This window comes from Vidua chalybeata, chromosome 2 (genome assembly GCF_026979565.1).
Source record: "Vidua chalybeata isolate OUT-0048 chromosome 2, bVidCha1 merged haplotype, whole genome shotgun sequence".
Taxonomy (NCBI): domain Eukaryota; kingdom Metazoa; phylum Chordata; class Aves; order Passeriformes; family Viduidae; genus Vidua; species Vidua chalybeata.
The window spans coordinates 25,848,454-25,876,015 of NC_071531.1; the positions used below are offsets into that span (position 1 = coordinate 25,848,454).

Sequence of the window (27,562 nt, forward strand, 5' to 3'; positions counted from 1 at the left end):
GAGACAAGGACGTGCTCCATGTTCGTGCAGGCTGGGCTCGGTTAGGTTTGGCAGGTGCCGGTGAGCAGGGCGCGGGCGGCCTCTCGGGATGGTGGCTTTTGTGGGCACAAGAGCGGCTGCTCCTTGGCTTTCGTTCCGGCCACCCTTGGGCGGGTACCAGCAAACAAGAGCCAGGGCAAGCAGGGGACACCGAGGGGCTGCTGCCGCCGGCGGCAGGCTGCCCCGGCCCGGGAGCCATCTTGTGAGCGGGGCTGGCGCTGCCCGAGCGCCGCGGGCCGCCCGGACTCGGGAACGGACTCGAACCCGGACCCGCACCCGAGCCGGCCGCCGGGGCAGGCGGAGACGGGCGGGCGGCTATCGGTGCCTCCCCCCCGGCGGCACTTGGCAGCGGCCCGCGGGCAGTGGGGGAGGGCAGCTGGGTGGTGGCGGAGGAGGAGGAGGAGGAGGGGAGCGGAGGCGGGGACCAGCCGGCCCCGGCCCGGCCCAGCCCAGCGCGTTGCCCCGGCCGGACACGGTGCCCGGGGCGGAGATGGCGGACGAGCCGCAGAAGAAGTCGCACTTGTCGGCCTTGGTGGGACACACGAACGGGCTCACCAAGCCCGCCTCGCTGACCGCCACCCGCTCTACGGGAGGAGGAGGAGGAGGCGCGACCGCCTCCTCCAAGAAACTCGTGATCAAGAACTTCAGAGGTGGGTCCGGGGCAGGCCGGGCCCTCTGTCCTGGCAGGTGCGCTCGGCCCGATCTTTGTTTACTGCGGCCCCGGCCGCTCCCCGCCCCTTGCCCGCGGCCGGGCCCCGCCGCTGTCACCCGCCCCGCCGCCCTGTCGGCGAGGGGCGGCTGCCGCGGGGCTGATAACGCTGCCGGCACCGTGCCCGTGTAAGGGCTCCCGGGGACACGCGTGGGGCTCGGTGCGCGGGGGCAGCGGCCGTAGGGCGCGGGCAGAAAGCCACCTTAGTGTCAGCGCTGATTAAAGCCAGGCGAGGGTGGTTGCCTCGCTAAAAGTAACACGGGCGTCAGACATAGCGGCCGGGGGGTGAAGCGCGTCGTGCAAAGGTTCGGGTGGGATTAGTGCCCCCTCTGAGTGTGCCAGACTTACATCGCCAAGAGCACAGTGGCTTGGCAGAACTTGATGGAGCAGCAGGGAGAGAGACATTGCTGCAGGCTCTCCTTGCGTGGCTGTTTTCAAACTACCTGTGTCTTACTTCACAGAAAGACCCAAATTACCAGATAATTATACTCAGGACACCTGGCAGAAACTTCATGAAGCGGTGGGAGCAATACAGAGTAGCATTTCTATTAAATACAACCTTGAAGAGCTCTACCAGGTAAGCTACATAAGGCTTTGGTTTTGTTTTTTGCAAATAAACTGCTTTGGCACACATTCAACATCATGTATTTTGTTAAAAGCTGATTGAATACTTTGCGACATACTGTTTCTAATCAGTTTTTGTATATCAGTTCCTCTGAGAGCTGCCAGGATCTGGGCCCATGAAAAAGCAGTTTCTGTTGGGGAGGCACAGAAAGCTATTCCTGGGCAGGGCTGAGATCTAAGTCTTAGTATCTTCAATACTCTGCCCATTCAGCATGCTGAAAACAGGATGTTACTCTAACAGGGTTATGAAGTTATATATTATATGATGATTTTTGTGCATGCTGTGGTCTCTTGTAAATAGTAATGTTGAAGTATTTGATATTATTGCATTATAAGATTACACATATATACCTTTTGGGGAATTAAAAAGGAATCTTGATTGAGCAGGCAACAAACTGTCACTTTATTCACATTTCAGATTACTGTTACATTTTCATAACAATCAAGATCTTAGTTTTTTGGTTCAAGTGATGAAAAAGCATTTCTGGAACAGCTGGACTACTGGAGCAGGGGCTCGGGAGGGTAAAAGAGAGATGGACTTCTGAGCCATTTCTCTACTTTCTCCAATTATATGTGGTTTAGTTCTATGTTATTTCAGATGTTCGTATGTGTTTTGAGATATTTAGCTGAAGTAGCAGCTTCTTAGAGTGATCATGCTATAAAAGATTACTGATGCACTAAATTGTGCTACATAACATAAGTTAGTTAGGAGTTTTCTGTGGGTGCAGGTGTTAGATCTGCAGGTTGATGTCCCTGCCAGACCAGGACTGGAAATATTATTATGAACACCTAAAATTTTCTAAATGTTTAGTTGAGGTGCAAAGAGGGGACTATGAGAGAGGAGAAGACCAGTAGCCCATACTGGGTCCCTGTTCAAGAAGATCAGGATGGATTTCAGAACTGACTATACTTACCTCTTTAGTTAGGGTATGTAATATATGGGTCTAAAATAGCTGATTATGTAAATGTATATTGACTTAAAATAACTATTCCCTTTAAATAGAAAACTTGACTGCAATATATTTATCTATTAATACTCACAGGTTTGCAAAGTTTGAATGACAAAAAAATAATGCACTTTATTGTTTTAAATTCAGCATTTGAAAAACCCTGCTTTTTCATGCCTAGCAAAAAAAAAAAAAACCCAAAAACCAGCCCACATATGCTTTGATTGTTACCTAACTTGTTTTCAGAGGCTCAGAAATGAGATTAGAGTAATATGTCTATGAAATCACTAGGGTACATGCTTGAGTTTTGGCAGAAGAGGAGAGATATTTCAGATAAACTGTGAAGGGAGAACTGTGCTTCTTGCTTTCTCTCTTTGTCTGCTTCTTTGTAAAAAACTGTGCAAAGCTGGTCGAATGATCCTTAGCGCAGCAAATCAGGAAGATTTCTGCACAGTGGGTGGTGGTGCTCGCTGTGCCTGTGCATAGACAGGTTTTACTGTCCTGCCAGAGGAATAAAAGATGAGGTTCAGCATCCATTGGAAACCTGATCTGTATTTACAGATCATTTTAACTGCCTGTTGGTGAGCATTGAGTTATCCACAGGGGAAAATATCTCTGGGTGCATCAGTTCTTACTATCAGGCCTTTGTGGTGGTTTCTGGGGTTTTTTTTGAATCTTTATCTGACATTATGGGAAGAAGTGAGGGGCCTGCTAGAGTTCAGTGCACTCAGTGGGCTGGTGTACCAGCCTACAGTTGAACCTTCTGATTTATTTATTTAATTTGGCACAGTGGCTGAGAAAAAACTGAAGAACAGTGATGAGGCTGTATGGGAAACCTGAAGGATACTCCTTTCCAGGCATTAGAGGCAGCATGGAATAAGGCATGAAGGTGCTTGGCAGAAATGTAGTCAGTGAGCAGTGGGAGGGTGGCAGCCAGTTTTTTGTGACTAAAATAGAAATGATGTCTGGGATTGATGGTAGATTGCACAGATTTTGATAGAAGTAGCTTATACTTGATGGGATAGAGAAAGTGGGGCAGTACAAAGAATTGCAGAATGAGGAGTGTGTGATAAAAATAATGGAAAAAGAAAATTACATTTGCAGTGAGGTCCTAAATAACCTGAAGTGGGGCAGCACTGCCCTTCTGGAGGACATAGAACAGGACAGTGTAGTAGCAAAGAAAGATAGTAGAGCAATGAAGGAAAAAATTATGAGAGTCCTGACCAGACTTAGAGTTGGATGGGTGGATAGGTGTGGCTGTAACATTATCTGCAAAGTAATTGTTTGAATACTGTTTGTTGCAAGTTACCATTTTACTTACCTTAAGATCAGATGAAAAACATTATAGGCACTGTGTTATAATTTTGTTTATTTGCATGTTTTAATGTTGTATCAAAATTGTGGAGGCCATTTTAATGTGCATTTAAATAAAATTAGATTAGGCAGGTTAGAATCCTCTGGAGCAGAGAACATTCTTGGGCCAGTTTTAGTTGCCCAGGTGGCATAGTGCTTTAAATCCTTGGCAGTGTCCTGTGCAACATTGCCTCATAATATAACAGCAGTTGATATTAATACAGTGACCACCAGAATATTTGGTTTTGGGCAGAATTGGCCAAAACTTAGTTAACTAAGGATAAATATTCAACTAAATCCTATGAACTCCCAATAAATAAGTTCAAGTCTTTATGTAATGATTAATGTGGGGTTGGTTATGAGGGTTTTGTTATTGTTTGGGGTTTTTCTTAATTTTTTTTTCCCCTCAGTTTATGTACCTTAGCATGAGTGTGTGAATCAGTGGAAATACTTAGGAATAAGTAAATTGATAAAAAGACAGCAAAGTACCTATACTCATTCACCATTAAGACAGACTGGTTGAAATGTCCAACTTAAAGTTATAAAGAAATTAAAATATTTGGTATGGTTATGTTTCTGCCCCCAAAAAATCACTTGTGTGCATACTGAAGGATGCACAAAATGGACCTTCTGGAGTTCTACTGCTGAGCAGTACTGCAGGAGGCAGAATTCTGGTAGTGTTTAACAGCACATCTGAAATACGACCCCGATTGTGATGGTGGATCTTGCTTGTGACACAAAATCTACCAGAATAAGAGGGGACCAAAATCAGGAAGGATTCCTGAAATCTTAATTCTTCTACATAACTTTGTTTTGATGTTTTGGTCTTATGCACAGTTTAAACATACAACGCTGATTTTTTTTTTTTTCTTGTCAGCCTTAATTACATAGACACAAAAATTTAGGTTCTTTTTTTGTCTCATTCATAATCCTTTTTTGGTTTTTAGGCTGTTGAAAATCTCTGTTCCTACAAAGTCTCTGCTACACTGTACAAACAGCTGCGACAAGTCTGTGAAGAACATGTGAAAGCACAAATCCTTCAGTTTAGAGAATATCCTTTTGTCATGCACAGAAGTGGTTAGAATGGTTAGTTTAAATTTTTTTTTTTTTAAACAAGACTTTGCAAAAAATGCACCAGCAATTGTCAATGTGTTAAAGAGATTCTTTGACTGCTTACATGTTTTTCAGTCAATCATAGGCAACTTTAGTCATTTGGATGAAAATTTTTTGTGTATTGATGTGTAGCATCCTAGTAAGAATTTATTTATCATTTTAATAGGGATGCAAATTTTACACTAAATCTAGAAAATGTCAATAGCACTATGAGATTTCTCAGCAGATATGAATTTCTGTGGCAGGTGAGTAGTTGTGATGCTTATGGCATCAATAGTTTAAAAAAAAATCACACTGATTATCAACAACAGTAAAAAAGTTTTCAAACATAGTGCACCTGTTTGACCAAAAATAACTGCTGGTCAATAGTGATGTATCACAGAGGCATTCAACAAGCCTTCACATATCTTATGTGTACCTTGGGAGGTTCTTGGAAGAGGTTCTTAGAGATCTCTAAGTTCAAGAGATCATTTGGCTGTCTTGGGATGCATAGAAGGATGAGGTTTTATGGTCAATTTCCCCATGGTTTACTGAAGTTACATTGCTCAACTTTTCTTCTGGCTGAGTGGGTCTCAGAAGTGCCTGTAGATATTATGTGGACACCTGGCTGTAGCCAGCCCTGTTTCCTGAATCCAGTCAAGTTTTGTGTGCTGCGTAGGTGCTTTATATCATAGGTGTCTTTTGTGTAATAGCCATGGGCTTGCACTTGCTGGAGCAGCAGATGAATAGTCTCTGTCTACCTTGCTGTCCCCAAATTCCTGGAAAATGCTTTAGCCAGCAGATGATGGATGGAGGGTGCCATATTGAGCAGATATTACACCACTGCGGCTGCTGGCATTGTTTCCCAGCTCTCTATGGATTTTTTAGCAGAAAATGATAGAATAAAGTAGAACAGATAGGATAAAGTAGAAAGAAACTAGGGACCAGGGCCCAGAACAAACCTCCTTTCCAGGTGAATGCTTTAAATGTGCTTTGGATTGTGACTCTCAGTTTCTTGGTTCACTGCATTCCCCAGGTAGGTGTCTACGCTCAGAATAATTTGGGTTTTTTAATGGTACATAGCACCAACATCGGTTTGGGCTGTGTGGTTTTGATTTTGTTTTTTGTTGGTGGTTTGTTTTTTTGTTTTTTTTATTTAGTCCCATTCATGACATCTGGCTCCTATATAGCACATTAGTACAGTAGTCTTTAACATACCTGGTCTTTGAGAACCAAATTTTACAGGCTTCTTTAAAGCAGTGTACAACCATCTTTTGCATTCCTGCTTTTTCAGACTTTAGATGGTATTATAAAAAATGTTTTAGAACTAGTGATTTCAAACTTTGCTTTCACCTTGCCCTCTTGACAGGGTGATGGTGGATTGGGGAGTTGAAAATTTAATATTTTCCAGGTGTACCACTTTGTATCTCAAGGACATGAGATCAGATTAAATCAGATTTGGCCAGAATGAGCTGAAATTATGATGATGTGTGGGAAAGGGAGGTAAAGTCCCATTTAGATTTAGTTGTGAGACACATGAGAATTGTATTATTTGTAAATAACATTTGGATCTGTTGTGTAATGAAGAAAACTGTAGATTTCTTAGGGTGACCTGGAGATGTATATGAAAAGAGTGGTATTTAGATTTGTTGAGGATTATTTAGAACTGTAACTGCTTTTAAGAGATTAGGGTCACTCCTGTTGCGTTCACTGTGAACTCATTAAATAAACAGAATAACCTCTCCATCCCTCTCACCTCAGTTGGTGACAAACGTGTGTTTGACGCTGGTGGGATTTCTTGTTTAAATCTATATTAAGGTTGCACAGTACAGCCACTAGATGGTATTACTGAAGAGCTGGGAGTGTTATTCCTTGAAAACACAGGGAGGCCTTTTGGAGAACTGCCAGCCACTGTGCTGGGCAGCTCTGCAATTAATGGTTTATCCCTGGCAGGCACAGTAGCATTGGAATATCCTGGAGCAGCTTTGCCTAATGGCTGACAAAGATCATCTCCAGAATCTGGCCTCTAAAGATACTGGCAAACTAGTTTTCCTTAATGGGTGCTGTACAGATTCTCTGGATAGTCTTTTATTTTTAAAGAAGATAAATAAATGCTGGCAAGATCATTGCAGACAAATGGTAAGTTGAATGTTTGTTCAGAGTACATATCCTTGAGGTGTGAAATCTGGCTAAAATTAGTTTGTCATACTTTTAGCTTGGGACTGCACTTCATCTCCTCCTCCAAGTTTTAGCATTGCTTTTAACTTTCCCCTTTGCTGGCTGAGGGAATGTCTGTTGTTGAAATGTAGGTTCTGTTAACTCTGACTTTCATAGGTTCATTTAAGGATTGAACATTACTCAGAAATATATTGACACCTTTTTTTCTTTGGGTGGAAAAAAAACCTAAGCAAGAAATGTTGAAGTTTTTTGCTGTTCATAATTTTAAGTAATTGAAGAATCTTTGCTTTTAGATGGCTCCAAGAACTAGGCTATCTTGTGCATTTTTTTTTTTGCAAAGCAGAGATTATTATCCTGACTGTAGAGCTAAGTAACAGAAATGATGAAGAACTGAAACTTGCTTTATGTCTGCCTTTTTTGTCTTCTATCTCCACAATGATTTATGTTACAGAACAAACTCCTCTCTGAAACACACTCTATGAAAAATGTCCCTTTAAGAAGCCATCATTGTAATTCCAAACTAACATTTTACAATGAGTTTTTATTGCATTGTCACTTAGCTTTAGCTGCAGATGCCCCATATGGTTGAATTTCTATTTTCATTCCTCAAATCTACTGTTCTTCCGTTTCCTGTGAGGTTTGGGCAGAGGTATATGATTTTTGTATGAATTAGAAATGGAAGGTGGTAGGTGTTATTTAAATTCAGCAGTCTGATTAAAACAAAGTTGAAGATACTGCCTTGAAAATGTAGTTAGCATGAACTATGAATTTTCATAAAAGGGATTTTGTTTGCTTTAATTACCTCTAAGCATTCTTTTTTTTTTCTTCCTTAAAACAACAACCTGTAGCAAGTGGCTTTCTTGCCCGTGTGCTGGGTTAGCACTTGTGCTATTTAAGAAAAAAAAAATCAGCTTTACAGCTGTTTTACTTTAATATTTTTTCTTGGTCAGAAGCTATGTCAGCTTGAGAATTGCTTCAGAGGCAATGAAATCTTTTAGGGAAGGAGTAGGTGGACAGCTAGGAATAGAAATCTCTATCTGGCCTGGGGGTGAGTTACTGACATCCAGAGTTACGCTGGGAGTTGGGCAGCCTTCTTACGAGCAAAGTTAAAAGTGGATTTTGAATGTAAAAGTCTAGTAAGCTACAAAACCACCTCCTCCTCCCACTTCTTTAATTTGAAAAAGAGATAATATATTTTTATACCTTCTTTTAACTGTTGGATTTAATGTATCTCTATTTTTCTTATGAATTTTGGCAGCTAATTTTATTATGAAAAGATCTGTTGCACAGCTTATTACTGTCTCATCTTAAACCTTTGTTGTTTTTTTTTACTTTAAAGCAAAAAGCATGGCAACATGCTATTTCAGGGTGTTTACTGACTATATTGGAGGTACTGTTTGAATAGCTTTGTATATCAATGGTATAAAACTCCTAACAAGCTAATAAAAACTATTTAGTTAATGGTTATGAATTTGAAAACTGTCTTGGACGTACTTGGGAATACCACTAAGTATTAGTATTAACTTCAATAAATTGCATACACATGGCTGTACAAGTCACCATAGAAATTTAAAGTAATTTCTACATCAGTAAATGAGGCATGTCTCTGTGATGTAGTTTTTCTGAAGTTTTTTTATAATTTAAAATATCACATGGAGGTGAAGAGAAAAATATTCTCTTTATATATTTCAGATCATGATCAGAAGCATTTTCTTATTTTTGGATCGTACATATGTGCTTCAGAATTCAGTGCTTCCTTCTATATGGTAGGTATCCATGTAAGTATTCCTATAATCTTTTGAGTATTGGTGTGCTATTACATCTGCAAAGACTGAAAATAAATTTTTTACATTATATTTGAGCTATATATCTAAAATTTTGTGAGTTTATGGAGATGCATGTGTCAGCATATGTGTGTGTCATGTCCTCCTTCCCCAGGAACATTCACTGTCAAGTGGGGGTAAAAGAAGGTCTGTGAACATGGTCTTAAAAGTCAAGGCTTATGTGTAGCTGTTGTTGTCAGAGCCTGGGTGAGGCTGAGTCTGTGGGAACCTCCCCTTGACTGCTGCCTCCCACCCCAGCACTGGCCCAGCATTATTGTAGGTGCTCCTGGTTTTGACAAAATTCAACATTCAGCTTCTTGCTCTGTTTTTTTTAAGTAAGTCATATACAGTGACAAGGTGCAGATTCTTTCCAGCTGTGGTTGCTTGATGATGCTTTTGTACTTTCAGCCCACTATGGTCACATCTTTGGCCATTCTGCTTTAAAGGATCTCCCCCTGAGGGGAATTTTACATCGTTGCCCAAGCAAACAAACCCAAGCTTTGCCAAAAATTTCTGAAGCACCCTCCCAGAAAAAAAAAAAAAAAAAAAAAAAAAGTACTGAAGTAAGAGCATGTCTTTTCCCTGCCTGGCTGGCTACTGTGCTCTTGTGAGTTCCTCAGGCTGTCTGAAGAGCTTGCCATCTTTCTTCAGCCTCTTGGTTGTCCAGTGGCCATCTTTTGTTAGGCTTCTTTTTGCTAAACATTGTTGATGAGGTCTGTTCATACTTTGTCTTATTTTTCTCCCACTGGGAAAATTCCTTGTATTGAAATCCTGATGCATGTGAAGAAGTCAGAGGTAACAAGTTCTATCTAGGATTGCTCAGTTTTCAATATTTAACAATTAGTTGCTTTGTGGCATAGAGGCACCATTCCTCATCATCTTAGAATGAAACAAATATCTGATAGAGGCAATAAGACCCTAAACATACAAAGAATTCATTCTTTGAACAAAACTTACAAATTACACCTAGAATATCTGATCCAGGAAATTTTATGTTAAGATATAGGATCAGATTTTTTTTTTTTTTTTTTAATGAGCAGAGAAACTTACAGTCTATTTATGTGAAAACTGGACAGGCTGGTAACAGTGCTTCACTGAAGTGTATGCCTGTGATAGCATGTGATCTGGTATTTTTAGGATAGTTCTTGTTACAGTTTTGTTAGACAATGGTATCAAAAAGAGTACACACACCATTAATATATTTTTTCTGTATAATATATATACACTGTATGTGTTTTAAACATAGTTTTCAAAAGAATCAACAGTGTGACTGATTTTCAATATTCACATAGGGATATGGGGCTAGAGTTGTTTAGAAACCATATCATTAGTGACAAGCAAGTTCAAACCAAGACTATTGAAGGAATTCTCCTGCTGATCGAACGAGAACGAAATGGTGAAGCTGTGGACAGAAGCTTGCTGCGGAGTTTGTTGAGCATGCTCTCGGATTTGCAGGTGAGTACAGCCAAATTCACTAGTAACAGCTTTGTTTAGAAATACAGTGTGGATTGCCTAAGTGGTGTTCTGTACAAAAATTATCCTGTTCATCTAGTAAATGTATGTAAAATCTAGCTATTACATTGCTATGATTGCCTCTTCTTTACCCCATGTGCAGGTCTTGGACTGTTTATAAATGAGACCTCTTTGCCTGTTTTCCTTAGCAGAGGTAATGGCCTCAGATCTTAATAGATTTACAGGTCTTCTAGTATGTGCAGTATTTTGTCAGTCTTAATCACTCATTGTCTCATCCTAGTGCCGGTTAAATCCCTCTCTGTGACTGTAAAAAGGTGTCACTTTTTGGAGTCCAGATCTTGGGTCTGTATCACAAAAATATCACTCTAGAGCTCTGGCAACTTCTTAGAAATGCTGAGGATGATAGACTGGGATGCTATATTAAGGCCAAGGTTTTCAGATAGATATGTCAAGCTGCAACTTACTGGAACTTTCCATGAGCAGAGATAGTCAGTAACCAAGGAGACTGACAAATTGTGCTTCTGGCTTCCACATAGGTTGTCCTTGAGTTGACGTTGCAGCCTTGTGTGATGTGCAGTGAAACTTTGGAGCTTCTTCATTCCTAAAACCTGCTGAGGTTGCTCCATTTCAGAGTGGCAATAGAGCTTTACTCAACTGGCTGAAGGTTTGAGGAGTTTGAAGAGGCAGACTACATAAAAAATCCCTTTATGGTTAGGCAGCTTACCTGGTTTTCTGCCTTTCATTTTAATCCTCTTGATTTTAATCTGTAGTTTCCTGTGTCATCCCAGAAAAATTAGTCTGTTTGAGAGAGAAGCCATTGAAAAAAAAAATTAAGTTTTTGAAAATGATAGAATGGTTTGGGTTGGAAGGGGCCTTAAAGATCATCTAGCTCCAACCCCCCTGCATTGGGCAGGGAACCTTCAACGAGGAGTCCTTCAGAGACAAAAAGTGGTCAGAATGTAATGAGTTTTACAGCTCTATTATATGTTTTGGCAGAAATATTTTCTCTATTCTTCCACCACACTCAAGGAATTTCCTCTTTTTTCCACTGTCCCTCTGTTTACATATTAATCCGTAGTTCCTCAGACTTCTAGAACTTTTTCTTTATGTAGTTGATCTTCCTGACTTATTTCATGTCTATAATAAACTATTAGTCATTAAGCAGAAGTTTTTTTTATGTCTATAATTGTTATTGGTGCCCTTTTTTGCACACCTTATTTGATATAATTGATTTTTCCTGGGCCACTGAGGGAAACATGGCAGATCTGAAGATGTGTTACTGAGCATATTAATATTTTACTGATGAGAATTACCTGGTTTGTGCTAGTTGGAAGGGATTTTTTTGCCACAGAAATATGAGTGAGAGTTTAGATCTTGGGTGGATGGGATGTCATTGCTGTGATGTTGGGTACTGGTGTTGGGCTGTGTACCTTAAACAGAAGCCTGTTACTGTAGACTGTTCAAGAACTGATGGCTAAAACAAACCGTTGCTGCTCTGGGAAGTCAGTTCTGATCTCAGTCTTTGTGAAACCAGTGGGCAAACAGAGAATTTGTTAGTGTAATGTTATAGTGATATTTCTCACAGTTGTGCACATCCTTAAAATTTTACTTGCCCTCTTACACCTGACAAACAAAATATGATACTGTTACTGTGAGCTTAATGTAAGTAACTAAATTGATTTCTTGAGCCAGGTTTACAAAGAATCATTTGAACAGAGGTTTCTGGAAGAGACAAATTGTTTATATGCTGCAGAAGGCCAAAGATTAATGCAGGAAAGAGAGGTAGGTACATGGTTTTATGTTAGTTTGATCAACTCTGGGATTACATAAGAACTTTGGTAGTGCCGTGGTGTATTAATGTCCAGTGAAATGTACTGGCACACAGGTATTCAGAACACACATGTGTTTTGATATGGACCACGGTATTGTATCAACAGGGAGAGCAGACCCCAGGTTATAATGGAATTATAATACAATTGTGTGACATTTTTGTAGCTAAAGTCACATTATGAACTATAGTACCTTTAGTATGAAGTAATATTGATAAATAAAAATACAGATTATGTAGTACCTAACAACATTCTGGTGGAATAGTCCTTTCCAATTCATGTTCTCTTTTAAAAATGTAGTTTGTCATGAAACAAGATTAGCTGCCTTTCATACCTTTATAGCTGAACTGGTCATTCTCTTGTCTTGTTAGGTCCCAGAATATCTTCACCATGTTAATAAACGTTTGGAAGAAGAAGGAGACAGAGTAATAACATATTTAGATCACAGCACACAGTGAGTACAAATGTTATTATTTTTATTATAAGTCAAGCATTCTTCATAAATCAGTATGATTATCTATGGTTGTAGAGACACTGAGATAATTTCTTCATTATCTTGTTGGGATAGCTTGTGAAATAGCTTGTTTTTTTTTAAAGACTTTGGTTTTATCAAAAGTTACTTCTTTAAAATAAAAGTGTATTTTCAGTAAGAAAGAAGACATTTGTTCAGAAATATTAATTCTGTATACTGCAGTTAAAAAACATTGTGTAAGAACTCAAATTTCCATTTTCAAAACAGCAGCTGATTTTAGCCATTTATGTACTGATAACATCTTTAACCACAAATCTCTTGAGGGAAGGGAAGACTCATTAGAAAAAACCCAACCAAACAAGCAAAACCACAAACAAACAAAACAAACAAGAACCCAAACAATACCTGAAAAAACTCAGAAGGGCAGAGGACATGAGTGTCATTTGTAAACAGTTTGAGGTGTAAGCTTAACAGTACATCAGCTGTTGCCAGTAGTGTACTGTGTGAGGTAGCTTGTCCTTTTTTCACTTGGGTTTTAAGTAACAGCTTGTGTTTTGTTGGGTTAACACATTCCTGCAGGAACTGGCATGCTACAGAAATCCATATATAATTTGTCCTGTAGTAAACTACTGCTTTTTTTTCTTTTAGTTAAGAATGTGACATTAAATTTATTGTGTTTTAGTCTTCTAGAGCATTTATTGGCATGTCATTTGGTGTCAAAAAGGATAACTGAATAAAAAATTATCTTTTTAACTTATTATTTTCTTCAGACATTTTATATAGATGTATAAATATACACATATGTGTGTTGTGTGTCATGGCACATATTTGAACTTGGATCTTCCTGTAAATGCTGATTGTGCAGGGTGACTAGCTTTTTCTGGTGAAATCACTCATATTGAAATATATAGAACTATTTCTGGTTTTATAGCAAACATATGTATTTATTTACTGTTTAGGTTAAAAAATAGATTGATACGATTATATTTTCATTCTAGATAGACATCAAGTACTTGCATTGAATCTTGCCCTTAATTAAAGGCTAAGAAACCTACTTTTAGAAGGGTTCACACTAATTTTCTTCCCTTGCATTAAGAAACAGCAGTTCTTAAAATTGCAGCACATGAGTGTTCCTGGGATCGTACTGTTTCTCTGTGTGTGCCTGAAAACAAAAAGGATGCTATTTAGTTGCAACTGGCTTGATCTTGAGATGGAAACCATACTTCTAGGACAAAAGCATCATGTGAAACATCATTGCAAATACTTCAGACAGCACCTGGGAAGTGTGTTGTTGCAGCCCACAGAGGGTTTCTTTCAGCCCAGCAGTACGTGCTGCTCTGGACAGCTGACCAGATTGTGTGTTTCCTTGTCAGTCAGTAGGTGACCAAGGTACATGGCTTTGAGGTCATACAGAAGGTACCTTCTGGCTCCTTCCTTAGCCAAGATAAATACTCATTTTGTTTGCTTGCTAGGATATAGTGCTTTGCCTCTTGGCCTCAAGTAGACAAATTGTCTCTTCTCCTGTACTCAGAATAGGTCTTCCAGGGCAAGGGGTGGTATGTCATACAACCCTGACTCCTGCTGTTGGAAACAGCCAGCAGCTGCAGATAGCAGTAGCTGGAAATGGCAGGGGATATGGAAAGTACCATAAAAATGGCCATATGTGTTAAAAACAAGGGTCTGTCTAAACAGTATTTCATGTTCACTTATGACCTCTAAAGGGAACAAATAGAGGAAGTGTATGTGATGCCCTGATACTCTCCTGGTGTCTGCCTGTTTTCAGCTCAGTGTATTTTCTGACAGTCTCTTATAGGGATTCACATCAGCTTTTCTGTCTGTGCCAGGCTTTGGCAAAGTTTATCACCTGTGGAAGATAAAGTGCCTCTTTTTAAGTCTGGTACCCAGTACCATTGCTGATGACCCCAGTTGATGCACTGAAAAAAGTGATCAGTCAGTTCCCTTCACCCCATTCCTGCTTGTTAATGGTGTCCCTAAGTCATCTCCTTCCCAGAAAGAAGACTCTTGATGTGCAGTTGTCTCTCTTGTAGCTGCTGCATGTTTTGATCATCCCTGCTTCCTTCTCTGAACCTTTCCAAATGAAGGACCTAAACTGGTGTGTTGTATGGAAGGTCAGGCATGTCACTGATGGGCTGTTTCAGGAAAGAGGGTGTTAGCAAAGGTAGCCTTTCGTTTTAGCAAAAGTGTATCTCCTACAGGAAAGGCTGCCATCAATCCAAGTTGAGCACCTCTCTTCTAGGAAATCTCAATTAAGGTTCTGAGAACCAGTTTTATAATACTTAACCCATAGAGAAATGTTTGGTCTTATGTTGTTCCATTGTAAGCAGGGTAGAAGCTTAAACATTGGAATTAGTTATGCCTTTGCACTTCAGACATTTATTTTATCTTTTAGGCAATGAAAGATGCAAGGGAAAACTTCCCTGTTACTTTTCACTCCTGTCTAAAATGAATGTATAAATGTAAATAGGAAGGGATACTCAAGGACAAATTTAAAAGTTTTTGCAAGTTTGTGTCTTGTGGCTCTAGTTTAATTTATGCATGTGTACATACATAACACAATTAGCTGAAAATTTTACAATTAGCTAAACTTTTAACATAACTAGGGTGTATTGTTTTGGTTTGAAGTTCAAACCCTTGGAAGTTTTTGGTCTGTTTGCTTGTTTGTTTCCAGAATTCAATGACTTTTTTTCTAGTTACGCTTTTTAATTGACTCCTGCAATGTAAGCTTCTCACTTCTACTGTGTAAGGATTTTCATTTTATCAATTAACTTTTACTTTTTAATTACATACACAGTTTCTTGCTGTCTTATATTGTGTGATGGTTTTTGTCTTAATTTGTAAACTTTAAGTAGAAAATTGTTGGGGTTTTTTTTTTATAATGTAAGTTATGCACAAATACACTGTGGCAGAAGGCAACTCCTTTATATTCTAATGCTTCTAATATTTTTTCCTTGTATAATTCAGGAAACCACTGATTGCTTGTGTGGAGAAGCAGCTACTAGGAGAACACTTATCAGCTATTTTGCAAAAAGGTATTTTTTTAAATAATTGTAATCTTTGATTAGTAATGGAGTCTCATACTCTGCAATAGCTATAAATTCCATAGCTTTTACTTTAGGAGGTATATTAACCATGGGAAAAACTTCCACAGACACAGAAAGCCAATCCTGTGATTGTTACCCTCACTGTGACAAGTAAATGGTATATTTGGAAAGAAATATCTAAAATCTAATTCCATATTTGTAAAGGCTGCTAAGCCTCTAAATCTCCTTTAACTTGCAGCAGTGGGCTTAGGAATTAAACCTTTGGAACTGCTTCTTTCCTGGAATTATATAAACTTCTAAACGAGAGCTGCATTACTGTTGTAGCTTCTTTCATGTGATGATCACACAGTTCAAGTGCAATAGTTGTACATATTCTGGTGATTATGTAGTTTAAGAATTGTGAGTTACTGGAACTGGCAGCATTCGAGGCAGTGAGCTTTCATATGCCTTTGTCTGTACTTTGCCTTTTGTCTGGTAATTTCAGATAAGAACTGCAGCCTTCTTAGGAAGTCCTTATACATACATTAGTGTGTTCAAATTGCCATTTCTTTGCTCCTCTTAAATGATAAACTCTCCTTTTTCACTGAATTTCTGGGTTTGTTCAGTATTCCCTGATCTTTGAATACTTTAAATGATCTTTTTTTTCTCTTGCAGTAGCCATATTTTAGGTTTTAGACCTTCTAGCAAATTGTCCTTACATCTGTGTTTTCTTTATGTTGCAAAACAGATGTCCCTGGTAGTCTGCTATCTTCAAGCTCCCTCACATCCATGTTTAACAACTTGATGTTAGACATACCCTTTCTATGTTTTTCTTTGTCCCTTTTAAAGATGACTTATGCTCAGTTTTATCTCAACTACCCTGGCAATAGCTTGTTTCACTGTTTTCAATACTTTTATAGAAATAAGCTTGGTCACTTCATCTTAGCTATTCTTAAATTTATAAACAGAAGGTAACAATAATTATATTTGCTGATATGTGTCAATTTTGCTTGCTCTTTTATTCAAGTGTGATTACATAACTTTTCCAGTGATATGCTTGTTTATCAAGTGACTTAAATAGGAAGTATGTGGTCTTGTTTTGAACTGAACTTTTTCTTGGTTTACAATGTGTATGAGCCATTCATATAAATATGGAGAGATTTTTACATTTTTCCAGCTTTCTGGTTACTGTGCTTCAGGACTCGACTATTGTTGGGTCAGGTTTTGCATTCTATGTCCCTACTGGAAAAAAATAGTTCAAAAAGCTTCTATCATCACTTGACTTGCTTCATTTTCTGTATTTGTTTGATGTAGGACACATTTTAATTCGCTTATAACATCTTAGTATTCTGTTCACGTAGAAGAAGATGCTGCCTTTGGTAGGTTTTCTTCATTAAGGAATGTGAAGTAGTCAGTTTGATACAGGAGAAAAAAGATTAAAAATGCAGGGTGTACAAGAAACCTTTTTCCCTAACATTAATATAACTGCTGTTGTTGACTAGATATCTGGGGTCATATCTAATTGTGGGGGTTTTTTTATGAGTACAGTAGATATTCCCAAGGCTATGGCAGTGCTTTCTGGAAGCTCTGTGAAACCTTTTATCAGAGGACTTTGCTGCATGTCCTTTTCATTTGTTAAATGTGTGGCTAAATACTTTTTTCAGTCACACAGCTCATGTTAGAGAAAGAGGGAAGGCTGTATTTTGTGATCTGGGTTATAATAAAGCAGATTGGGTATTGGTGTCTTTAATTGAATAGGAGGTAATGCTTGAGTGGGATGGGCTTTTCTTAATTAACAGAGCTGGGGTTATTCAGCATGGAAAAGAGAAGGCTCCCGGGAGACCTCACAGTGACCTTCCAGTACTTAAAGAGGGCTTATAAAAAAGAGGGGGCAGATAGTGATAGGTCAAGGGGGAATGGTTTTAACTAAAAGATGAGAGATCTAAGATGAGATGTTAGGAAGAAATTCTCTACTATGAGGGTGGTGAGTCACTGGAACATGTTCCCTAGAGAAGCTTTATATGTCCCATCCCTGGAAGTGTTCAGGGTCAGGTTGGAAGGGGATGTGAGCAACCTAGTGTGGTGGAAAGTGTCCCTGCCAACAGCTAGGGATTGGAACAAGATCATCTTCCAATCCAAGCTTTTCTATGATCCTTTGATTTCCAGGATTTTCATTCTATGTTCAGTGAAAAGAGAGCACTAAAACTCTATATTCAGGACTGTGTACAGTCTGTTGTCTTACATTTAAAGTATGTCTTTTTTTCTGATATCTCAGAAGTTTAGGTAGTCTCAAAATAGCAGACAAAAGTTTACCTGGCATCATTCTTGAACATTGCTTGCCTTTCTGAACATGTATGTAAGTGACAGTATACAGTGAAAGCATTTTTAAGCTGAAGAATATAGTAGAATATGGGATAATTTGGTAGTGATTTGCAAATCAATTTTTAATATAATTTAAAAATTAGCATTAATGAAATATATTTAGTGAAGTAGGACAGTTGTACAGTGTCAGCTATCCTGATGGTGTGAACTGTAAACCTGTGTAAAATCAAGCTTTTTTTTTTTTTTTAATGTCATAAATCTTTGATGCCATGCTCTGGTATTACTAAAGCCTCTGTAGCTGACACCAAAGTACTTCTGATTACACTGGAACTACATTTGTCAAACTCTCAAATGGAAAAATGTGTATGAAGTTACTTGCTTGTTACATTCCTTGGGCTTCATTTCTCCATTTGTTAGCCCAAAGCTTAGTCTCAGGTAGGGTGAATCAACAAAGCAAAAGTTGCTTGAAAGGAATCTGTAATCTTGTGTTATTCCATTGGTAGGAGTGTAGATTGTTCCCAACACATTCTTAATCTAAAAACATGGCTTGCTGTGCTCCACAGAAAAAATCTTGTGAAGTATTTATCATTACTTTAATTTTAGGGCAGTTTACTTAGCTTCCTGGTTTCTTTAGTCGTTCTTGGTAAAACTATACCCTTGAAGCCAAGCTCTCTTCATAACCATTCTGCAAAAGGCTCACGATCATCACCTTGTTGGGAAAGTATTTCAGTTAAAACACTAGTATATTCTCTAATAGATATATTTTCTAATATATTTCTAACTGTATTTATGTAACTGTATTCAAATTTCCATTTTTTCTAATTTAATTTTTTAGGACTTGATAGCCTGCTCAATGAAAATAGAATATCAGATTTGACCCAGACATACCAGCTGTTCAGCCGGGTAAAAGGTGGGCAGCAGATCCTTTTGCAACACTGGAGTGAATACATCAAGGTATTTCAAAGATCTATTACTAATGTAAAAATTTATGCTGTTACAAATTACTTCTGTCAAAGCTAAGAATAATATATAGGTATATCACCAAATTTCTGTTTTAAATAAATATGGGGAGGGATGTTAATGCTTCTGCCTTAGTAACAATCACATGATAAGAAACAGCAACACCTGCTTTGGTTTTAAATTTCTACTTGGAAATTTCTTTCCTTATAGGTTTGAACATTATACAGGATGTTTTTGGTTGCATTGCTTTTAAATAGAACCATATGCACATGTGTTTAGACTATGCTGGACTGTACTATGTGTTGTTTTGCTGCAAATACACTCACCTGTTTACATACTTGCAAAATCTGCTATTCTTCTGCAGTTTAGGCAGTGCTACTTGTAACCAACCTACAACAATGCTGATGGGTTTTAAGGATGTTGGGAAGGGAATGCTCCTACTGAAAATAATGCATCAGTCATATTTAGATGTTTAGGGTTTGTTTGTTAGGCATAATATCCACATAGTATGCTGCCCCAGAGAGCTTGCACTCTAGTGCTCTTGTGAGATGAAGGCAGGAAAGTGTCACAGAAGATTTTTCTCCCTGGAGTTGATAATTCCTGATGTCAGGGTTCTCCCCTGAATTGCGCATGTATTCATCAGCCTTCAGGACTAAGTGCACAACATCAGTTAATTCCAGAGGTGCCTTTTCTGCACACCTGTGTCTGAAGTTCAAGCATGATCCAGCAGTGCTGCAGCTCATGGGAGTGGAATATGGCTACCCTCTGTCCCCAGAACTGAGGAGGAGTTTATTCCTCAGAGCGTTTTCCAATTGAATGGTGGTGCTGTTGCTGAGGAGGATCTTCTTTATTCTTCCTTTCTTCCAGATCATGCTCATCACTTAATCCTAGTGCTGCCTGCCACTACACAGGCTCTCCTGTGATCTGTTTTATCACAATACCTGGGCAAGGTCAGTTTAATCTCAGGTTTAGTGAGCTAAAGAGACTCACAGAAAAGTCTGGTCCAAGGAGAAAAGTAGGAGTTCAAGATGGGTAGAAAATAAGGAAAGGAATCTCTCCTCTCACAACAGCAAGTTGTTAAATTGACTTATCATACCCTGTGTTTTCACAGAATCAGACCTCTTACAGCTTTAGGATGGTTGTGTACCTACTCAAAAACCTAGAAAACCTTTTCTGTAGTGTCAGTAAAGCTCCTCCTTCCAAACATTCTGCGTGACAGTGAAGAGAGGCTTCAGGAACTTATAATGTTTATCTTGTGAGCCAAGTTATTGTGGTAAGGCTCTGTGTTCCTTTGTAGTGACCCTTTTGGGAATTCAGAGGTGCCATTTGGCTTTATGCACCTATGTTTGCTGTTTCAGAATGGGGGGAAAGCCTTGCAATTTATGAATGTACCTGATAGAGATTGTGAGATGCCCACATGCTGTGTTAATGAAAGGGAAATTGTGACAAGTGGAAGATCTGATGGACTAGGTGACCATTAGAGGTCTCTTCCAGCAAACTGTTCTGTGATTCTGTGATACATGTTGATTCTAAGGACCTTGGGAGCCTTGTGTTCAGCTTTACTCTGAAATGGTACTTGAGTGAGATCTCCATGAAAGATGAAGTGGCTAATTAGATAATGCCATGGAAATTCTGAGGCTGGAGAGGGACTTCCCCCTATCTCTTTTACTGTTGTTAGTAACATACTTCAGTTGGCAAAAATACACTAATTGAATGCTGTTTTGCTTTTGTTTGTGCTGTGTCCTCTTTCTCACCTTGGAAAATGATCATTCTGTCCAGGATACTGATCAGTGTTACTAAGCAAATGTAAATTGTCCAGTAGGTGAAAATCCTCCTTTACAGGATATTTTAGATATCCATTAGACAAATGGTGTTCTATCTCTGAGATAATAAAGGTAGGAACAGGAAGAGAAAGTCAGGTTCTGTGGCTGCTTCTTGTGCATGAGAAAGTTTTGTTTCCCTTCAAGTCACCTAGGACCATTTTGGTTTAGAGCCCTTGATGAAAAAGAAATCTTTGAGGGCTGAGCAGCAGCTAAATTTTTGCTACCTGTTTAATCAGTTGAGCTCTGTACTGGATTTAATAAAAATAATGCAAAGTTTTCCTTTATATGTAACATTTCTGAGGCAGTTTCCACTTAATTTATTTTACATGAATCATAGTTATTTATTTTACATGAATCATAGTTCTGTATCTCACCGTGAACTTGCACATCATAGTCATGTCTACTGTTTATTTTTTTTACTTTTGTCTTAAATGTAAATAATCTTTAAATCAAGCACTGTTTGAAATCCATTAACGTGTATCTACTTTTTATTTTAAATTTCAATGCATCTCATTTTTTAAAAACTTGAAGTCATAAGTAGTTCTGTAAAAAAATTCTTTTTTCTAATAATAATTTTTATAAGTGTAAATGTGTCTGTTGGGGAAGATAGGTAGCACTCTAAAGTATTTTACTATCAAAAGTGTTTGTTTTACAGAACTTTGGGACAACAATAGTGGTTAATCCTGAAAAAGACAAGGATATGGTGCAAGAGCTACTAGATTTTAAGGATAAAGTGGACCATATCATAGAAGTGTGCTTTCAGAAAAATGAAAAATTTATAAACTTGATGAAGGAGTCCTTTGAAACATTTATCAACAAGAGACCAAATAAGCCTGCAGAATTGATAGGTACACAAATGTTTTTCTGTAAAATATTTCAAAAATCTATAGAAAGCATGATAATGCTGCTGAGTGTGCTAGTGCAGTAGTGGTGCAGTCGCGGTCTGCTTTAGGAGACTGGTTTTGGGACATGAGGCAAACGTTAACCCGGGCGCGTGGCGGGCCCCGAGAGCTTGGGTGTGCTGTCAGGGGGCCTGGCGGGGCACGTCACCCTCCTGTCCCTGCGCTCTGCTGCTTGCACGGCGCCTCCCGCTAACAACTGCGAGCAACTGTGAGCACTGGGGCTGCCATGGGAGTAACTGGTCAGGGGGAAGAGCAGCTGGGGCAAGTGAAGGGGAACTGGCTTTAATTGTGGATGTAGAGGAATTTCTGTGGATGTTCTGGATCTCTCAGAAAGGACTAAGTATAGCCCATCCATCTGCCTTGAAGGCTGAAGTTGGGATAACAATTTTAAAGCCTTCCAATAACAGAGGGGAAAAAAACCCTCTACCTTGACAGGAGAACTCGTGCTTATTAAGGGGAAAGATAAGAACAAATACTTTTAAAATATTATTTAGTTTATCCCTGATCAGGCAAAAACTATCCTGGCAGTTTTGCCTGCTGAAAAACTGGAGCTGTGGCATTTTACACCAGGAGAGGATCCTGCTCCTTGGTTGTTTGTGTTTCCTCTGTACATTGTTTTGCCTTTATTTGGCTTATTTTGTGTCTTCCTTCTAAAATCAGTTTTATGTAGGACAGATTGCACAGCACAGTGACACAGGTTAAAGCTATGATATGGGCTGTTGTCATTTGTGGATCACGGTGTTCCAGCTCCCACAAAGGTTTTCTTCTTACACAGAAAGTCGTATAAGGATACTAACGTGGCTTAATAAATACTTAGCTAAACTCAAGGCTTAACCTTATTTCTGGCATTCTGAAACTACTAACTGGAAAGCAGTGCTTCTGTTAAAATTTTAATATGCTCCTACAAAGGAGCATGAGGGACGTGGTAAAGGTCTATAAAAATATAGTCCTCTTTATGTTGTTTGTTTCTGTTTCTCATAAAATACATTCATATACATTGTGCACTTCCAAAACATTGTCTCTCAATAAGTAATGTGCTTGCATGACACAAAATGTGGGAATTTCTAATGAATTAATTTTAATTATTATACTGTATTCATTTTTTGCCTTGGACTATTCCTTTTTGCAGTACTTTTCCACTATATATAATTAGGGCTGCAGTAATATTCCAGTAATATAGAAGGGCTCTGTCATTCCACTGAATGTAGGGATGGGAAAAGGGAAAATAGAAAATGTAGTGCTTACCCTATGTTTTAACATATAGTAGTATTTAACACATAGTAATATTTCAAGCAGGAGATGCTTAAGTTGGTTATTTTAGATCTATTTTTAAGCTGTTACCTCATTTTATTTATTTGTAGCAAAATATGTGGATTCCAAGTTAAGAGCTGGTAATAAAGAAGCAACAGATGAAGAGCTGGAAAGAATCCTTGACAAAATAATGATCATATTTAGATTCATTCATGGTAAGCAATAGCAGTTCACTGTTGATGCCATTAAAACTGTTCCCTTTGCTAGCAGGACTGCTTCCTTCTCAATGCAAGAGATCTTTTTCAGTGTGAATTCCTGCTCAATTCGGTCTTTAATTCAGGTTGCCTTACTCTTGAAGGAGCACAGTAAATATACGGGAGAGGACAAATAGTTCTGTGGAGACTGGCAAGTTACAGACCTTTCAAAGTCTTGTGAGTGGAGACCTAAGAGTTAGAGGTGTTGCTGGAAGATTTGAACATAAATTAACCATGGCTCTTACCACAACTTCTCCTCTAATGACAGTACAGACTTTCCTGTCCACTTATGTATGTTGTAGGTACAAAGCACGAAAACCCAGCAACTTTTCTTGGCTTCTCTTTTCTCATCATAGCTGAGAAGGAACACAGTGGAGGGCTCAGAATGACAGGAAAAAGTATTATGGCTGAATTTCACTGCCTTTGAAATGCATTTCCTTCATGTTTGTCTCTGTCTGAGCAATACCCTTGAATGTGGTAGTTTGTTTTTTTTTTTTTCCTAGACTGGACATCAGATAAACCAGTGGTCTAATCCAATATAGATGCATTGTCACTGCTCTGAAGGAAGTGGAATGTGTATCCTGGGCTGGGGTGGAATAGCAGGAATTACCCAGTTCTGTATTAGTTTGTCTGAGATCTATGGGGTTCTCTCCTCATAAAAATCCTGAACAAGTACAATATGATGGGAAAGCAGTCAAGTCATAAAGTAGTATCATTTGCATAATTGAATCATAATTGCAGCATTTTTGTCAGATGGAGATGGTGAGTGAAAACAGTTGTACTGGCAGTTTGTCAACCTAAGAGATTAATTTTTGTTAATCTGAAACTTCCATCAATTCTTTTTCTCTTCATAGTTTTTGTAGTACTGAGCTAAAAGCATGGGTTTTATTTTGAGCTGTCTAGTACATAAGAGCTCTTTCAAGAGCAGATGATAAGTAGGCCTTAGCATTGGCCTTTTCAATAATATCATGATGCAGCTGGTTCACAAAACTCCATCAGAATAGGATGGGGAAGGAAGAAGACTATCATAAGAAGCCCTAAATTTGAAGCTGTTCACGAGGAATTAAGAGGGGCTACTGTAGGCAGCACAAGTAGTGGCTTGGGTTACAGTAAATTTGTTCCTCTTAAAAGGGAAACACCTTACACTGTCATATGGGAGAAGTTTGGGTTTAAGGTGTGAAAGTTTGTGGGTATCTATATGACTCATTCATTTTAAAGGCCTGTTGGCAAACCATGTGAGAAGACTTCTGTTAAATTTTCTTTCCCTTAGGCTTTTAAAATATATCCTTTAAAACATAGAAAACCTCCCTCCACCTTTTTTTTTTTTTAAGAAATCAGACCAGTGGAGGGAAAATGTTCTTCTGGACCCCAGAGTAATTTCATGTGTTTTGCAGCTGATCCAATGGGAAATATAAGGCAGCCCAAGCTCCTGGGGCAGAGATAAAAATAAATAAGTAAATATTTTGCAAAATATGTTAAAAATCATAAAAATATAAAAAGAACAAAATGTCTACATGTTTTTCTTCACTGCTACATAATGAATATTGTTCTGCTAATCAGCTTTTCATGAGAAAGGCTTGTGTCACAAACCTGAAGGGCAGTGATGCAGATAGAATGTATCATTTCATTTCATTCCATTTTTTGTTTCAATTTCCTTACAGGGAAAGATGTGTTTGAGGCATTTTATAAGAAAGACTTGGCCAAAAGACTGCTGGTTGGAAAAAGTGCATCAGTAGATGCTGAGAAGTCCATGTTGTCAAAGCTTAAACATGGTAGGTGTCTTCAGATGTGTTAATTTTGTATTACTTTTTGACATGCAAATTTGGAATCCCTATTTTCTCATGCTTTTAAGAAGTGACAAGCCAAAATTTAAGTAATAGCTGTTCAGCTCTTAACTTAAATACTAAGGGAGGATGTAAGTGTATGTGTATATATATGTATGTATGTATCAGACCTTTCATTATGCTCACCAAGAAATATAAGGCTGACTTCTTAGGTATGAGACTGGTTTATTTAATGTACCTACAGAGGAGCAAAATCCTGAGAAGGTTCCTATTTGTGGGTGCTCTGTATCCTGATAAATGTGGCTCAGCTGTCTCAGGTTAAATGCTTATCACTTGTTCTGTGCTTCTTTGTAATTGTGGGATCTTTGCTTTTTTTTTTGTGTGTGTGTGACAGAATGTGGCGCTGCTTTTACCAGCAAACTGGAGGGCATGTTCAAGGACATGGAACTGTCCAAAGATGTCATGGTACAGTTCAAGCAGGTATATTAGCTTTTGTTTGTATACTAAATTTTCCACAGTCATGGGGAGACATTTAATGGTGCTATCCATTGGATTAAGCTAAAATTAATCAAAACAGCTTTTGAGCAGGTCCTAGTCATAGTAATAGTGTCTACTTACTGTTCTGTTTATACAACAGAATTTATTTATTCTACACAATAATTTTACATTTTTATTTGGTTCCTTTTAAAGTAAAGTAGTCTAAATACCACACAGTAATTTAGTTGACTGAACATCCTTGAAGTGTGTATCCCCTCAATCTGTATACTGGTGCTGCTCTGATTAATTTTTTGTGAATGGCCCACACCAGAGAAACTCTCTGAAGGTTGCTAAGTGCACAGAAACTGTGAATGTCTCAGCCCCAGAGTTTCCAGCTTGTTGGTGACCGATGAATGCTTGCAAGAAGTACTGTACATGCTCACCCTGTTGTTGCATTTCTCTCTGGGTACTTGTTTTGGGGCCTTACTGAAGTATGAAATACTGTAGTGACTCTTCTGTCCCAGATTTTGCAGTCTGGCTTGACTGATGCTCTACTCCAATTATATGAAACAGTTTTGTCTAACAGATGTAGAAATCCAAGGGGATCCTTTTGATCTTAGTCTTTGCCATTGTTTCTTTCCTTTTGCTTTATTTGCATGTGATTAAAGCTTCTTCGATCTCAGCACCCTGTATAGACAGAGGTCTAGAATATTTCAAGGCATGTTGATCTTTTCTTTGTACTCCCAACCCACTTGCTGTGTTTTGAAGATGGGGAGGTGGTTGTTAGATAGTTACTCAAAATCCTGGTAGAGCATGTCTAACCAAGGTTGTGGCCTGTAAGAATTTTTAATTGTTATACTAATCCTAAATTTCTAACTCAAGTATATACATTTTCTAATTTAGTATGCAGATAGTATACTTGAATAATTTTTATCTCTTGTATTTTAGTATATGCAGAACCAAAGTGACCCAGGAAATATAGACCTAACAGTAAATATATTAACTATGGGATATTGGCCAACTTACACACCTATGGAAGTCCACTTAAATTCAGAGGTTAGTGTTTAAATTCTTCTTCTAAATACATTTTACCAAATGAAATCATTATCACAGGGTGCATTAATGCCCTTTATATAAAGTTTTTTCTGCTAGATATCTAAGGAGTTTATGTAATTTTAAGGATTCCAAAATTGCAAAAAATAGAACATAGTGGATAAAGTCCACTTTTTTCAGATTATTATTTCACTCGGTGTGGGGTTTTTTTTTCCCTGTATAATAATACCATTGCCTTACTTAGCATTGCAGTGAGTTACTTAAAAGTTTGCAATTGGTCAGTTGACCTTAATTTAGTCAATCTTTAACTACATTGGTTAGGCACTTTGAACTAGTCAATAGATGTGTTTTTGCAAGTTCTTTTTTTCAAAGATCCTTCTTCTGTTCCCTGCAATGTGTCACACAAAATTAGCCCCTGCATTTAATAGTATTTGCTTGAAAAATTATTGTTTCCAAGTTGAGAGATTCTTGCAAAGCTCCTTTCCGTAGCAATTTAGGTTGAAATGTGTATTTGGAGTCCCTATTTCCTACAATAGCTTGTTTGATCGGAGGTATGGGAAGCACTTCAGAGGCCAGAGGTTCCTACTCAGTTTTGAAGATATGGAAGCTCTTGTACTCTTGTTCCTGAGGTATCTTTTCCTCCACGGCAGACTGCTTTTGAAGAATTCAGCCTGAGCAACTCATCATGAAAATGGAGGGGTAGACCCCCCTTACTTGGAAGTAAGAGGGTATAAAGCAGTAGCATTGGACTGGAGTTTCATTCCATCCACAAACTACAGGAAGAACTTAAGAGCAGATGGTACTAGGCAGTGTAAAGATGTGAGATGGATGCTTGTTGTCCCATGACTTCTAGGTCAGAGTCAAAGTCCAGGACAAAACCAGTACCTCTTTTGAGGTTTAAAACCCTTTAAAGGGAGTTTATTTTACTGTTGTTCAAAACAATCAAATTAAAAACCCAAGGAAAATTCAGTTATTTTTGAATTGAGGTTTTCTTATGTGCATAGTAGTACCAGGGTACTTGAGAGCAAAATTTTGCTCTTTGGATTAAGCTTTTCCCACAAAATAACCTATTAGGAAACATGGTTGAGGAGAATAAAGAAATTACATGTGTGAAATCATTTTGTATCACTGCAAGATATAATGCTAGTGTTTTTTC

The 27,562-nt window shown here is 38.5% G+C and overlaps 1 protein-coding gene across 6 annotated transcripts in view; it reads left to right on the top strand.

The window, feature by feature from the left end:
- Positions 1 to 485: 485 nt before the first annotated feature.
- Positions 486 to 27,562, top strand: part of CUL4A (cullin 4A) — a 57,618-nt gene continuing 30,541 nt past the window's right edge. The window contains exons 1-15 of one of the 6 annotated variants that reach the window (XM_053935531.1): positions 495 to 689; positions 1,210 to 1,325; positions 4,620 to 4,723; positions 6,834 to 6,903; positions 8,635 to 8,708; positions 10,058 to 10,220; positions 11,931 to 12,020; positions 12,439 to 12,521; positions 15,522 to 15,589; positions 18,738 to 18,856; positions 21,341 to 21,533; positions 22,949 to 23,053; positions 24,754 to 24,864; positions 25,271 to 25,356; positions 26,302 to 26,409. In XM_053935531.1, the coding sequence (XP_053791506.1) occupies positions 530 to 689; positions 1,210 to 1,325; positions 4,620 to 4,723; positions 6,834 to 6,903; positions 8,635 to 8,708; positions 10,058 to 10,220; positions 11,931 to 12,020; positions 12,439 to 12,521; positions 15,522 to 15,589; positions 18,738 to 18,856; positions 21,341 to 21,533; positions 22,949 to 23,053; positions 24,754 to 24,864; positions 25,271 to 25,356; positions 26,302 to 26,409 (1,650 nt within the window). In that variant the 5' untranslated portion in view covers positions 495 to 529. Of the gene's footprint in view, positions 690 to 1,209; positions 1,326 to 4,619; positions 4,759 to 6,833; positions 6,904 to 8,634; positions 8,721 to 10,057; positions 10,221 to 11,930; positions 12,021 to 12,438; positions 12,522 to 15,521; positions 15,590 to 18,737; positions 18,857 to 21,340; positions 21,534 to 22,948; positions 23,054 to 24,753; positions 24,865 to 25,270; positions 25,357 to 26,301; positions 26,410 to 27,562 lie in introns of those variants that run through there. The other 5 variants (XM_053935537.1, XM_053935532.1, XM_053935533.1 and 2 more) reach the window with 5 other exon arrangements.